Source organism: Dermacentor silvarum, chromosome 2 (assembly GCF_013339745.2).
Source record: "Dermacentor silvarum isolate Dsil-2018 chromosome 2, BIME_Dsil_1.4, whole genome shotgun sequence".
Taxonomy (NCBI): domain Eukaryota; kingdom Metazoa; phylum Arthropoda; class Arachnida; order Ixodida; family Ixodidae; genus Dermacentor; species Dermacentor silvarum.
In genome coordinates, this window is record NC_051155.1 from 136231925 (window position 1) to 136245821 (window position 13897).

At 49.0% G+C, this 13897-nt stretch overlaps 1 protein-coding gene across 1 annotated transcript in view; it reads right to left on the reverse strand.

The window, feature by feature from the left end:
- Positions 1-11245: 11245 nt before the first annotated feature.
- LOC119440413 (amine oxidase [flavin-containing]) overlaps positions 11246-13897 on the reverse strand; it is a 64296-nt gene continuing 61644 nt past the window's right edge. Inside the window, exon 23 of the mRNA XM_049662913.1 lies at positions 11246-12461. Within this exon, the coding sequence (XP_049518870.1) occupies positions 12306-12461 (156 nt within the window). The 3' untranslated portion in view covers positions 11246-12305. The remainder of the gene's footprint in view (positions 12462-13897) is intronic.

A 13897-nucleotide genomic window follows, 5' to 3' on the forward strand; every position in this document is an offset into this window, starting at 1 on the left:
GCGCTTCTCGTGGGCAGCGCGCGTGCGAAGGGACACACCTGTAGCGCTGCACTGCCGATCCGGGCAGCATTACATGTGTAGCGTGCGTTGGAAAATGTGGCCCTACTATCACTAACTGAATGAACAAGCGTGGTGTGAGCGCGCACAAACAAACATGAAGAGATCACACTGAATGACTGCAGACAACGACTGTCAAAACGCTGGCAGCAAGCCCATACGCTGCAGCGGGCGAAGGTACGTGCGGTCTATCGCTTCAACAGAAACTGAGCGGCGAATGCACAGTGCATAAAGGTCAGAACCGTGTGGAGATAAGAGACGGTGCGGCGAGCGACGCGCGCGGTTGTTGGCAGAGTAGAAATGCCCCCCCCCCCCCCCGCTCCCTAGGCGCTGGCTTCCCGCTTCCTTGCTTGCGCGTGGGAGAGATAAGAGACGGTGCAGTCGAGCGACGAGCGCGGTTGTTGGCAAAGTGGAAGTGCCCCCCCCCCCCCCCTAGCGCGCGTCCCCGCACGCTTCCGCTCGGGCATACGGCGCGCGGTGAAGATTTTATCTATACGGAACCTCACGGCGACGGCGACGACGACGGCGATGGCGACGCCGACGGCAGAAATCCGGTTGAAGTGTCCATATAATTGCTATCGCAATAAAATTACAAAATACCGGTACCACGTTCTTCATCACCTTGTTCGTTTTTAAGGGAGACATTTTTATTATTGCGATAGCAATTATATGGACACTCCAAAGCAGATTTCTGCCGTCGGCGTCGCCGTTGCCGTCGCCGTCGCCGTGAGGTTCCGTATGACGTCAATGGAGATGAAATCGTCGCCGCGCGCCGCCGAACGCTGTATGTGCGAGTGAAAGGGCGCGAGGGACGCGCGCTTTCACGGGGAGTGAACGCACGGCGGAGAACAAACGCGCGTTCTGTGCCGTGCTCCCTTAAGGGCTGCAGAAGTAGGCGTCTCTTTCCTCCTTTACAATCACCATATATGTAGAGCAAACGCGCCTTCTTCTGACGCACGAAAGGCCGTGGGGGGGGGGGGGAAGGGGGGGAAGGGAAGGGAGGGGACGTTTAGCTGCGGCACCAAGTACCTATTTTTATCAGAGGCTCCGGCAACAGTCACCAACGCCGCACGCATTTTGTGCGAACGTGGGCAAAACGCCGACGGCGTCGACAACAGTTCTGCGTGTTGCCGGTGCTGCTGCATGTCCAAGTTTATACAGCTGATAAAGCTACTATCATTACTCCTTATAGCTCTCTAGAAATTTGCTATCGCAATTGATGCTTCGCCTTTCCGGTGAAACTGTTCAATAGCAAGCCAGCTACGGGGCGACGTTTCTTTGCGAGAGGTAAATTCTCGGTATGCGAGTCAAGCGACGCATTCGAGGAAGCGCGTCGTGTAACACCTATAGAAACTCCGAACGAGGTTTCATCTCAGTGGAATGTCCCGTAAACAAATCCTTACCTTCGGCCGTATGACGTGTCAGCGAATTCAAAGGTGAGCTCGAGTTCTGTGACTTCCGAGCAGCAACACAGCGTAAGTTGAACCATCACATCGGCGGCTTTGGCCGATTCTCGTAGCAACTGCATGGCAGATGCACCGACTGCAACGGGTTTTGTTGCCGCACCATAGATATATAAGATAGCAGACTACAAGCGCAAAAAAAAAGAAAGAAAGAAAAATGAAACCAGGGGTAGTGCAGTCGGACGCTGTATGTATCATTCGCAATCGATTGTTCATTTAAATACGTTATTTCCTAATAGTTATCAATGGATATAATAAGAGTGCGGTGTTGCTGTATGACTTGGGACGGAGATGCGAAAGACAACGCACAGGAGACGTGTCAGCGCGCTTCTTAAAGTTTGGAGAAGAAGAACTGTTCTTTGCTCTCCATGAACAAACTGTGCGTGTACTTTTGACTATTAAGGCAATGATGCTCTTTCACCAGTGTAAACACCGCGGTATCTACCATTACAGGACCGTGCATTCAGGGAAAAGGGCAACAGCCTCTACGGGTGGGCGTAGCGCCGTGTTGTGTAGTTAAGTCTGCCTAATACAGTGCTAACGTTGCATCGTTTAGCCTTCACAGGACGTGGAGGAGCTTTCTTCGTGGTCAGGCTCCACAAAATCTATATATATACAAAATCTATATATATATATATATATATATATATATATATATATATATATATATATATATATATTGTGGACATTTATTGTGCACTTCTTCATCATCTGTACATTATCATCATCATGCGTGTGCCCTTCATCTTCATCGCGCATGCGGGCGCGTCATCACCTCCAGCTGAGTAGACGCACTTTACCCCCGCCTGCGCATGACCTCGACCTCACAGCCACTGCCTTACAATATGTATTCGTCCAATTTCTGCCACGCAAAAAATGCCATCAATCAATATACGTCCTAAATATATACAGCCAGCCTGCGGACCGACACCATACGTTTACGGAGGTCATCCGCAAGGCCAAATCCATGGCAGCACGCGCTCCTTTGATAGTGGTAGGCGGCTTCAACGCCAAACATGCGGATTGGGGCTTCGTCATTGAAGACGTTAAAGGGAGTAAATTACATACCTATAATGACGCTCGAAGGGCTCACGTTACTCACTGATGCGGACCATTCCACGCGGCTTGGCAACAGCGTATCGCAAGACACATGCCCGGATCTCACCATGACTCTAAATGCTCCGCAACCAAAATGGCTAAACTCCGAGGAAGCGCTGGGCAGTGATCATTACATCATCCATTCCACCATAACATATGGTCGGCATAAACTCCGCAATAAATCAACACAACTGGTTGACTGGCAAGCCTTTCGCAAGACCGAAAACTTGCCGTTTCACCAGCCGCCCAATTCCTTTGACGAATGGGCACGAGCCCTTATAAAACTCAAGCAGGAAGTGACCAAGACAATCTCAACTAACCCGGAAACACCAGCAGTTGATCAGCATCTGCTCCATCTCTGGGACGCAAGACATCAACTGACCAGACGATGGAAGCGCCAGAGGCCCAACCGCAAGCTCAGACAGCGCATCGCGGAGGTCACGGCACTGGCAGAGGAATATGCCACGAAACTCTCAAAAGAAAATTGGTTCGCCAAGTGTGACGCACTTACGGGCACATTACACACTAAATCAGCCTGGCACCTACTCAGGTATCTAATAGACCCGGAACAATCACGTGGAGCCGCTCGTCAAAATCTTCAGAGGGCAATCCATGCTAATGCAGGGGACACAGCTCAACTCTTTCGAGATCTGGAGGACAAATACATCAATACCTCCGTGAGCGCTGACCACATTTCCGCATACAACGGAACCGCAAACCCGGAAATGGACCGTGACTTCACGACTGCAGAGATCCTAGTGGCAAATGACAGCATGCGTCGAGGAACGGCTCCAGGTCCAGACCAAATTACTAGCACCCTTATGGCCAACTTAAGTGACGACATGCTCGAGCTCTTTGCCGACCAAATTAAAAATGTCACAGTTTCGCCCTAAGGGCGAAGCAATGAATGCGATAGCAACACAGCAATGTCATACGAAGTAAGGTGAGCGGCTTTGGTAGCAATATGAATTGTAGTAAACATGAGCTGATTAAGTAAGCAGGTGTGCTGCGGCGTAAGTAGACCGACATGAAGAGAGACTCGATGACCACGAGAAGGCGCGTGTGAAACGGTGGTGTTGATGAGAAGCGCTGCCCGTGGGCAGCGCGTGCGAAGGGACACACCTGTAGCGCTGCACTGCCGATCCGGGCAGCATTGCATGTGTAGCGTGCGTTGGAAAATGTGGCCCGACTATTACTACCTGTGGTGTGAGCGCGCACAAACAAACATGAATAGATCACACTGAATGACTGCAGACAACGACTGTCAAAACGCTGGCAGCAAGCGGTGGCGAAGGTACGTGCGGTCTATCGCTTCAACGGGAACTGAGCGGCGAATGCACAGGTCAGAGCCGTGTGGAGATAAGAGACGGTGCGAGCGAGCGACGAGCGCGGTTGTTGGCAGAGTAGAAATGCGCCCCCCCCCCCCCCCCCCGCTCCCTCCGGCGCTCGCTTCCCGCTTCCTTGCTTGCGCGTGGAAGATTGAGTGCGTTCGCTCTCCGTGACAGCGTGCGTCCCCGCACGCTTCCGCTCGGGCATACGGCGCGCGGCGAAGATTTTATCTATACGGAACCTCACGGCGACGGCGACGACGACGGCAGAAATCCGGTGGAAGTGTCCATATAATTGCTATCGCAATAATAAGTATTGGCAAGCAGGTATGCTTCCGCAGGAATGGAAATCGGCTGAAATTGTCTTTATTCCCAAACCCGGAAAGTCCATCAATATTGACAACCTTCGTCCCATCTCACTCACCTCCTGTGCAGGGAAGGTCATGGAGAAGGCACTTCAAATCAGGATCACTGAATACATGGAAGCTAACGACCTCTTCCCACATACAATGTTTGGCATTAGAGCGCATTTATCGGCACAGGACGTTCTATTCCAACTCAAGTACGACATAATCGATCGCCCCAGCGGAGCCACGCAACAGGAGCTCGCCATTCTGGCGATTGACTTTCAGGGAGCCTTTGATAATGTCCGGCACTCAGCCATCCTGACCAACTTGGCTAGAATCGGAATCGGACAGCGTACATACGACTACGTGCGCGACTTCCTGCACAACCGTCACGTGACCATACTAGCTGGCGACGCCAAATCTGCCCCTATCACAATGGGGGACTCTGGCACACCGCAAGGGGCAGTAATCTCGCCACTGCTGTTTAATATAGCACTGCTGGACCTGCCTAGGGCACTCAACGAGATACCCGGAATCAAGCACGCTCTATACGCAGATGATATCGCTATATGGACCAACACCGGCAGCATGGGACAGATGGAAGAAGCACTCCAACGGGCAGCGGATACTGTAGAGCGCATCGGCCTCGCTTGCGCACTTCGATGCTCCTCTACTAAATCAGAACTCCTCGTATTTAGGAAGCGTGGCAACCAAATTCCGTTGAATATCCTATTCCATCAATCCCCGGTCAAGGAAGTGGACACTATCCGCGTCCTGGGAGCATACATTAATAATCAGGGCAACAACAACGGAGCAATTCAAAAGCTCCGCACTACCTGCACCAAAATCTCCCGAATGATATCCAGAATTGCCAATCGACACCGTGGCATTAAAGAAGCGGACATACTGCGTCTCGTACAGGCCTTTGTGATCAGTCGTGTCACTTACAGCTTCCCGTACCTGCGCGTTCTCAAAAAGGACGAACTCAAACTGGACCGTCTACTCCGACTTACATATCGGAAAGCCCTCACTCTACCACCATGGGCCATGAATGACGGGCTCCTTGAAATGGGCATCTATAATACAGCGTCAGAGCTCTTCCAAGCTCAGTACATCAACCAAGTCATTCGGCTCGCACGCACCAAAGCAGGTCGCACCACGCTAGAAGCGCTGGGCATCGATCCAACCACTCAGGTCGCCAGCAAGCGATCACTACCGCCAGAATGGCAGCAGGATATCATCACTCGCCCGTTGCCACGTAATATGCACCCCGTCCACCACGAAAACAGGAGAGCTGCCAGAGCCAAAGCCTACGACAAGTATTCGGATCACGCAGGTGCCTTCTTTGTAGATGCCGCCGGACCCCTGCACAACCGCTCCACGGCAACCGTTGTACACAGGGGACAGGTGGTAGACTGCATCTCGGCCACCGGAATAGACATCACAGCCATGGAAGAGGCCGGTATAGCCTTAGCCATGCGTAATCCAAGAGCCACCTTTGTCCTCACGGATTCCCAGGCGGCGTACCGCAATTTCGCAAGAGGTCAAGTCGGCCACCTCGCACACTCAATACTGCAACAGGCTGCGGCCAATCGTCAAGAGGGTCAGTGGAAACAGCTGCCGTGGGTACCAGGGCACGCGGGAGTTCGAGGCAATGAGATTGCTCATGCCTCCGCCCAAGAACTTCTACACCGGGGCTCCGCCAATTCCTCCACAGCACAACTTCTCGCTGACCAGGACGATCCTCAGCCCCGTCTTTCATATTCTGAGATCTTACAACACCTACGGCTGAGTAGACGCACTTTACGCCCGCCTGATCCCAAATTAGATAAGGCAACGCAGGTAGCATGGAGACGCTTACAAAGATTGTCATTTCCAAATCCTTATGTATTATCAAAGATAGATTCTATGACGTACGATCCGCAATGCAAATTCTGTCCCCAGACGGCCACGTTATACCACATGGTCTGGACGTGCCAACAAAATCCGCAAATATCGGCCAAGCATAATCCCACGATAGTCGAGTGGGAGGCGACCCTGTCCAGCTCGGACCCAGAACAGCAACAAGCCCTTGTCAACCGAGCCGGGATGGCGGCAAGAGCCAATGGTCCTCCGGACTAGGAGGTCCGACCACAAAACACCTATTAATGTTCAATAATAAATGTTTTATTCTCTCTCTCAGCGAGGACTATGCCGAAGGTGGTTCATGCCGGTTGTGGATATATATATATATATATATATATATATATATATTAGTAAAAATTAGGAGTATGACATAGCAAAGCATTGCTGGATGGTGTAAAATTGGACGCAGGCTCACACACACACACACTACACACACACACACACGCACACGCACACGCACACACACACACACACACACACACACACACACACACACACACACACACACACACACACACACACACACACACACACACACACACACACACACACACAAAGCAATAAGAAGAAAGTCATGGGACGTGTATATTATATTCAATATCTGTCTCTGCGTTTTGTGTTTTCCCAATGTTTATTATTATTTTTTTGGGGGGGGGGGTGTATGTGGTCGTTTGCGAGCAGACTCAACTCCGTAATCTGTTGCTCCCCCGTAGGGTGTGTTTTTAATTAGGCGAAAAGGACTGGAAAGGCGGCCTCCAGCGTAACAAAGACGTTTGCTTTCGTCACACGAATGGCAGCGCAGCAATGCACCTTGTGGATGGCACTGCAAGACCAAGCGTGATTTGGAATTACACCGTGGCAATTAAAGCTTCTTTACCAACCCGGAGATCTTACATTTTATATAGGTGCACGAATTTCTCATTCTGCGCATAAACATAGGACATTTTATCATTGCCTTTGTTTTTCGTACTCTCTCTTTTGAAAAGTTAGTACATGGACACTAACCCAAACCAGCTCCTGGTTAACGCTCCTGCTGCATTCATTTTCTCTTCTTTTCTCGAAACGCCCAATGAGCGACTTTCCTCTTGGTGGCCATTGTTGTTTATTAAGTGAAGTAAGCATGGAAAATAGGCCACCTAAGATCCGGCCAAACCCCCCCCCCCCCCCCCCCCAACAATATAGTAATAAACGCAAGAGGCTATCATCGCTTCGGCGGTTTCATGCGTGTGGTCTACACCCCCCGCCGCTCCTATGTAAATGACACTGCTGCTACTAACTCTGCCGTCGACGCCTATGGCAACAGACACGTCGCAGTGTTAACAAACTACACGCAAACTGTGTAAGCACTGGCGACTCTTTATTGACCTAACCCTGCCTACTAATTGGCGGCGACGAATGCAAAGCACATATTAGGCGGGGCAACACTGCACATCGCACGCGCTGTTTTATCTTCAGATGTCCTTGCAGTGACGTCATGATGAAGAGGCCATTTCCTAGCGGCGCGTTGATGCTTTCCGCGAAGTTTACAGTGCGAGTTCGTTGCTGCGTGATAAAAATGTAGTAAAACAAGTATATGAAGCCTAGCCACTGGCTTCACTCTACAAAACAAACTGTATACAGACCTACAACTAAACGCACTACATAGAGCAATGGTGAGCGGGATCCTTTTGCGATGTGGGAAAGGAAAGTTGAGGGTTGGGTCTTTTTTTTTTTTTTCCTTTACAGCGAAGGCTGTTATTGAAACTAAAAGGGCTTAATTAAAAGCCTTGTATGCGTGTTTTGCCGATGTCCTGGGCGAACTATATGATGCACCTTGCTAATATTCGAATTGACTGGAGAGGATGTAGATGTAGATGTATATGTAGATGTAGAGCCTTGGAGTTACTGGCACATACCCACTCTGGGGGATTGGCCAAGAACCGGGTAGTTTGAAATAACAATCAGAAGGGAGATGTATAAAACAAAACAAACATAAATGTGGGAATGTATACGCATCTGAGAATGAATAATTAGAATATATCAAATGACTTGAATAGAATAAGGAGTAAATGATGAATTAAAAAAACGAAGTAGACAGCAAGTCATCAAATTTGTAAAAATATTTCGGTACCCTAAGCCGTGATTCTGTCATCTAAATCTTTCTGACCCTGTAATGTAATTCTGGATGGCATCTACAACCTTCCCGTCGCTGTGCCCAAGGGTAGAGGCCCCCAATGATAGTAAATTTTGAACATTTAATTCTAATCTAAGAAGGCGGAACGGTGTTTCTAAGGTTCTTTTTCGCAATTCAGAATATCTTTGAAAGGCAATGAGAAAGTGATCTAATGTTTCATGTTGTCCACAATAGGGACAGTTAGGTGAGGGAACCAGACCAGCTCTGTGTAGGTAAAAATTAAAAATGGAATTCTGCAGCGTAGTCTAGTGATTGCGACTTCAAGTGATCGCGTTTGACAGAGTTTGCTATTCCAATAATGCGACAAGTGCTGAAAATCTGACGAGTTTGTTAAATAAGGGGCGTGAAACTCACGCAGCATCATTTTTCTCCGAAATCTAGCCCCTATGATGAAAGCTGAAATCGGTAGGATATGGAGAGGATGAGGCCATCATATACCGTCATTTGAAGACCCGCGAACAAGGCACGGCCCCACTTGTCTTAACTGCAAGCAACCTATTATACACATTGCTAAACGCCTGATGCGGTGCTAGGGAACCACGACACAGCTCGAAGGAAATGCCTCCGCCATAAATAAGTGCCGACTACGACGAGCGGGTTGGACCGGTAGGCGGCCTAGATGGCCTCACGCGGCCCTGGAATTTATCCTGGCTTTTGCCCAAGGAATCCTGGCTTGCTTGCTTGCTTGCTTGCTTGCTTGCTTTGCTTTGCTTTGCTTTGCTTTGCTTTGCTTTGCTTTGCTTTGCTTTGCTTGCATTGCTTGCTTGCATTGCTTGCTTGCATTGCTTGCTTGCATTGCTTGCTTGCATTGCTTTGCTTGCATTGCTTGCTTGCATTGCTTGCTTGCATTGCTTGCATTGCCTTGCTTGCATTGCTTGCTTGCATGCTTGCTTGCTTGCTTGCTTGCTTGCTTGCTTGCTTGCCTTGCTTGCTTGCTTGCTTTCGAGAGTGGCTGGTACCCACTATGGGGGATTAGCCAAGAATCGGGTGATTGAAGGAAAACAATTATCGGAGTCTAATAAGGATCACTTTTGAAAAATCTGTCTTCATTGGACAGCCTCAGAAATTGACGAAATCACAGATCGCAAGGACTGCTTAAATGTACTGTAGTTTAGGAACGTTCGAGCTTGTTCATCCATTGTTGTAATAGAGCGGACTATTTCAAAGAACAGAGGAAGGTGATCACTATTAGAGGCGTAATCAACAGTCGACCATGAAGACACCGAGAGACTACGACTAGAGAATGTGAGATCAATTGCAGACTGATTTAGGCCACGCACAAATGTAGTTGCCCCAGAATTTACACAAGAAAGGTTATTATCTAATGACCAATTCCACAGGCGCTTACCGCATGAATCTGTCTTTAAACCCCATGAAACATGATGCGAATTGAAATTCCCAGTAATTAAAACATCCCGCCCACTGTCAAGAGAGCAAGTGTCCTGCACACCGGAAGGAAAATAAGTACTTACAATATAAAGAGGGAAACATCCAGGTAGAGTCAGTTCTATCTTTGCACTCAGAATCCATCAATTCGAATAAAATTTTGGCTTTATGACATATTTTAGTCGAAATAAATATAATTAGTCCACCCCCTCTTGTAGGGCGTCTAGTCAAAAAGATCTGTAAAATTTTAAATGGAAATTTTTCTCCGTTGTCAACCAAGTTTCCTGTAATACTATTATATCTGGAATAAGTTGATTTGTAAAACAACACAAATCTACAGAAGCTGATAATAGTAAGCGGCAGTTCCACTGAAGAACCTTTAACAATCCTATGATGAAGAAGTTGCTGCTGTCGAAGGGGACTTCTTTGATGCACAATCCTCCAATGTAAACTTCGACTAACATTTCTTTGACTTCGGATGGGGAAGTGAGGAAGAATCCTCACTTATTGTTGACATAGCTCTTTTTTGAGCACGAGCATTGTGTTCTGCGTCTTTCATTTCACAATCTTGTATGATCTGGTTGTCGGAAGCAGAATGAGTGGGAGGGGAACTATTGCACACTGTGCCATCTCCCGAGACAGTTGTCTCCCTCTTTCCATCGACAGATTGCTGTCCCGAATTTATAAGTTGATTTGCTACCGAGCATAGACCAGTAGCTCGCATTAACGTATTCATTTGCGAGGAAGTAGCCTGTGCGATGCTTTCACCAAGTTTTACTAACATCTGATCCATTAATTGCCTTAGCCACGGCCTTTTGAACAGCATTTTCAATGGTTGCAGTGAGAGCTGAGTCTGCAGGTATCGTATTTTGTTTAGCCGTAACTCCAGCATAGCCAAATGTTCTTTCATTTACGATATTTGCAGCTTCTCTTCTGGAGCAACGTCTTTTGTCCATAACTTCGAGGATCCGCACTTCTTGGGCCCGCACAGAACAGTTAGAGTAATCAGCCGGATGGTTTCCATCACAAAGGCAGCATCTCTCGTTTTCGGAAGTGCAGTCACTTCGAGCGTGACTTTACCCACATGTGCAGCAACGTTGGCTTGATTTACATGCACCGATACTATGGCCAAATCGCCCGCAATTGCGACATTGAAGCTGAGGCGGTGCAAGTGGATCTACTCTGAATACAAGGGTCCATATTTTGATCTCCCTCTGATGGGCAGAGAGTGCCAGCAAAAGTGGCTATCACTGATTCTGTTGGTACTCCGGTATTGTCCAAGACTCGACTACAGCGATATACGGCAATCACTCCAGCTGCAGATAACTTTTCTAATGTTTCTGTCGGGGTTAGACTTGAGTCGACACCTCGAACCCTTGGTGCAAGAATCCCGGCTCTTACACCGCTTCGTTATCCTCCGCACAGCACATAATTTCGAAGACACCATCTTCTTTTCCTTTTCCCCTTCATCGTGATCGGCAGCCATCATTTCCAAAATAAAACATTTATTAGATCATTCAATGACGGAAGCTCAGCCATAGCTTTGCGGTACAAAGCACAGAAATTACATAGCGCGCGCCGATCAATGTGTGGTTGGCATGTGCAAATAACATTGCTAATGAAAGTTATAGCAGGTCGGAAATGCGGCACCAAGACAAGACTTGGCACCACTGCAGTTGCGTAACACTGGTTCCCAGCGCTCCGGGCATAAACCGCTCTGGGTCTTCCCAATGGTTGGTACTCGCAGCTACATGCTAAGTTGTAAATAAAGAACTCGCGCCGACTTGATGCCACGGAAATTGCGGAGTATTTTCGGGAGCAGCTTTGAGCAGGCGTCTGCGGCTTCTAGCCCATTTCTTTTTTAACCATTAACCCCCACCGCTGGGTAGGTGGGGGTAGGTACGGTTATGCACGCGTTCTAGTGTGCCACCTGTCGTACCAACAACCGTCCAAGAATTTTCAAACATATTTTATTAAAATGTCAACAGTCGGAGCAGTCATCCTTCAAACCCGTCCCACAATGTATCGGACGTCGCGTCGTACGCCATGTGTCTCATCCATCAGAGCAGAACCGGCCCCAGCCGATACAGCCGTCTGGAGAACCATATTCCTCTACTGCCACAACTGTACTCTTACTGAGGTGTAATAGAACGCCATTCCAGTGCCGTGCGACTTACCTACAAGTGCGTCACTGAAGTGGTGCCATTGCACATGCGCAGAAAAGTTGGATACACGGTGGCGCGCGAGCGCGTCGCTGTCGAACATTTTCCGCGTATGGTACACTCGTTCAAGATTCCCGGTCCGCCATAACTAAATATACTGTTTCGAAAGTGCCTCACTCGCCAAGTGCCTTGGCGAGGGAGACCCCCAAGTGGGATTCCACCACTGGCTTCTTAGATAATGTCGCATATCTGACTGACTTCGAGGAGGCAACAAAGACGAAGTTATTCGGCAGGGAATTCGCCATCTGGTCTTGTGGTGGTAAGGCCCCCCCTGGTCTGCCATGTGCCTCGAAGACGGTTCTCTGCTAAATGCCATCTAAGCCGGTCTACGGCCCCCGCACGGCGGTGACTGCCTTCCAGACACCGTAGGCCGCCACGCAAGCGACGCCGGACGCGGCGAGGGCTCCCGTGGCGGCGACGAGCAGCACGTGTGGAGGGTGGCGCTCCAGGAAGGACAACTCGAACGGCCGCGCTTTCGCGCCCTGCAACATGCGAAGAACCATGCTGTTAGATACCTGTGAACGGCATCGCCAAATAAGTGGACGTTTGAGGCTGCCAACAGGGGTTCCAAAGTAAGGTGTGAGACCGGGCTAGTTGGCAAAAAGAAACAGATAAGGAAGCGTCACGTGTTCATACATTGATAGAATAGCAGTTTCATTAACGAAGGTTTTCAAGTATTTTAGAGCACATCACTGTAATGACCCGCTACTTCATGGCCCAAACAACTTATCTGCATGCACTAGCACGGTCATCAAGGCGACTCGCGACTGACCTTGCATGGACGCTTGCGTAGATCGGTTGGTGTAGTTGCAGAACAGTAAGATAGATGGCGCGAGTGTTGCGCTGATAACGCTACCAAACGGCGGGGTTACTTGGGTGCTAAAGGGAGTAGCTTCTTCCTCTTCAGCTTGAGGTCGGCGGAGCGCGCGCACTTGTCGCGTGCCTGTCGGTACGCTCTGCGGGGCCGTCTCGCGAACAGGACCGTCCCGGAACGGGGCACCGGGATGGACGCACCGGGATGCACGTTACTGTACACATGAACGATTAGGCGTTGGTGCCTGGAATGGGGCGAACGTATTCGCTCGATATCTTGTCGCGGTGAGTCAGACTTCCTCGATATGTCGCGCGGCCATCGGCATGTTCTATCGGTAGTAATTCGGCTCGTTAGATTGGTTAGAAAGGTGGAGTAAGTGCCCTTTCGGTTGTTTGCACCACTGTGTTGTCATTACTTTATCCCAAGAGCACGAATGAGACCCACAACCTTGAAGCATATCTTTGCTGTTCAAAACATCGAACCCTAATGACAAACGTGTATGCGTTCTTCCATGAGTGGCCGCACGCGTAACAAGGTATAGATGAACGACATATACGATACAGAAAGCTGCCTGTGTACGTCACTTACAACTTGAGACGACGGATCAGGCAGTTTGTGTCATGGCCAGCAGCAGCAGAGATCGGAAACTGCAGCTGGGAGTCAACTTTACACAATATAGACTTCATATAACTGGCATCAAATCGAGAAACTTATAGGCTTGTTATAATTTTAGCACCAACGCTTGTGAATTGAGTCAGTATGACAGGAGCAGAATTATATTCATCTCTAGCCAATTGGTCGACTTCAGTATTTGCTGCGATACCAACATGTCCAAGAAGAATCCATTGCAGCGTCCTTTGATGCCCTGACGATACAGCGGCAAGCTGCCTTTCCCGCATTGTGAAATTGCCCCAAGCGTGGCGGCTAGCAACACTGCTAAACTTACTTGCTAAAATTACAAGTACTGAGCAGCCGGTGAACAGCTATTGGTTTCATGCGTTAAGCATGATGGAAAGAAATACACGAAAGCAAGAATAGCGCACTAATCATGCGGTAATCAGCATTTTTATAGAGATGCGTGAGCCGCCACAGTTTTGGCGAAAG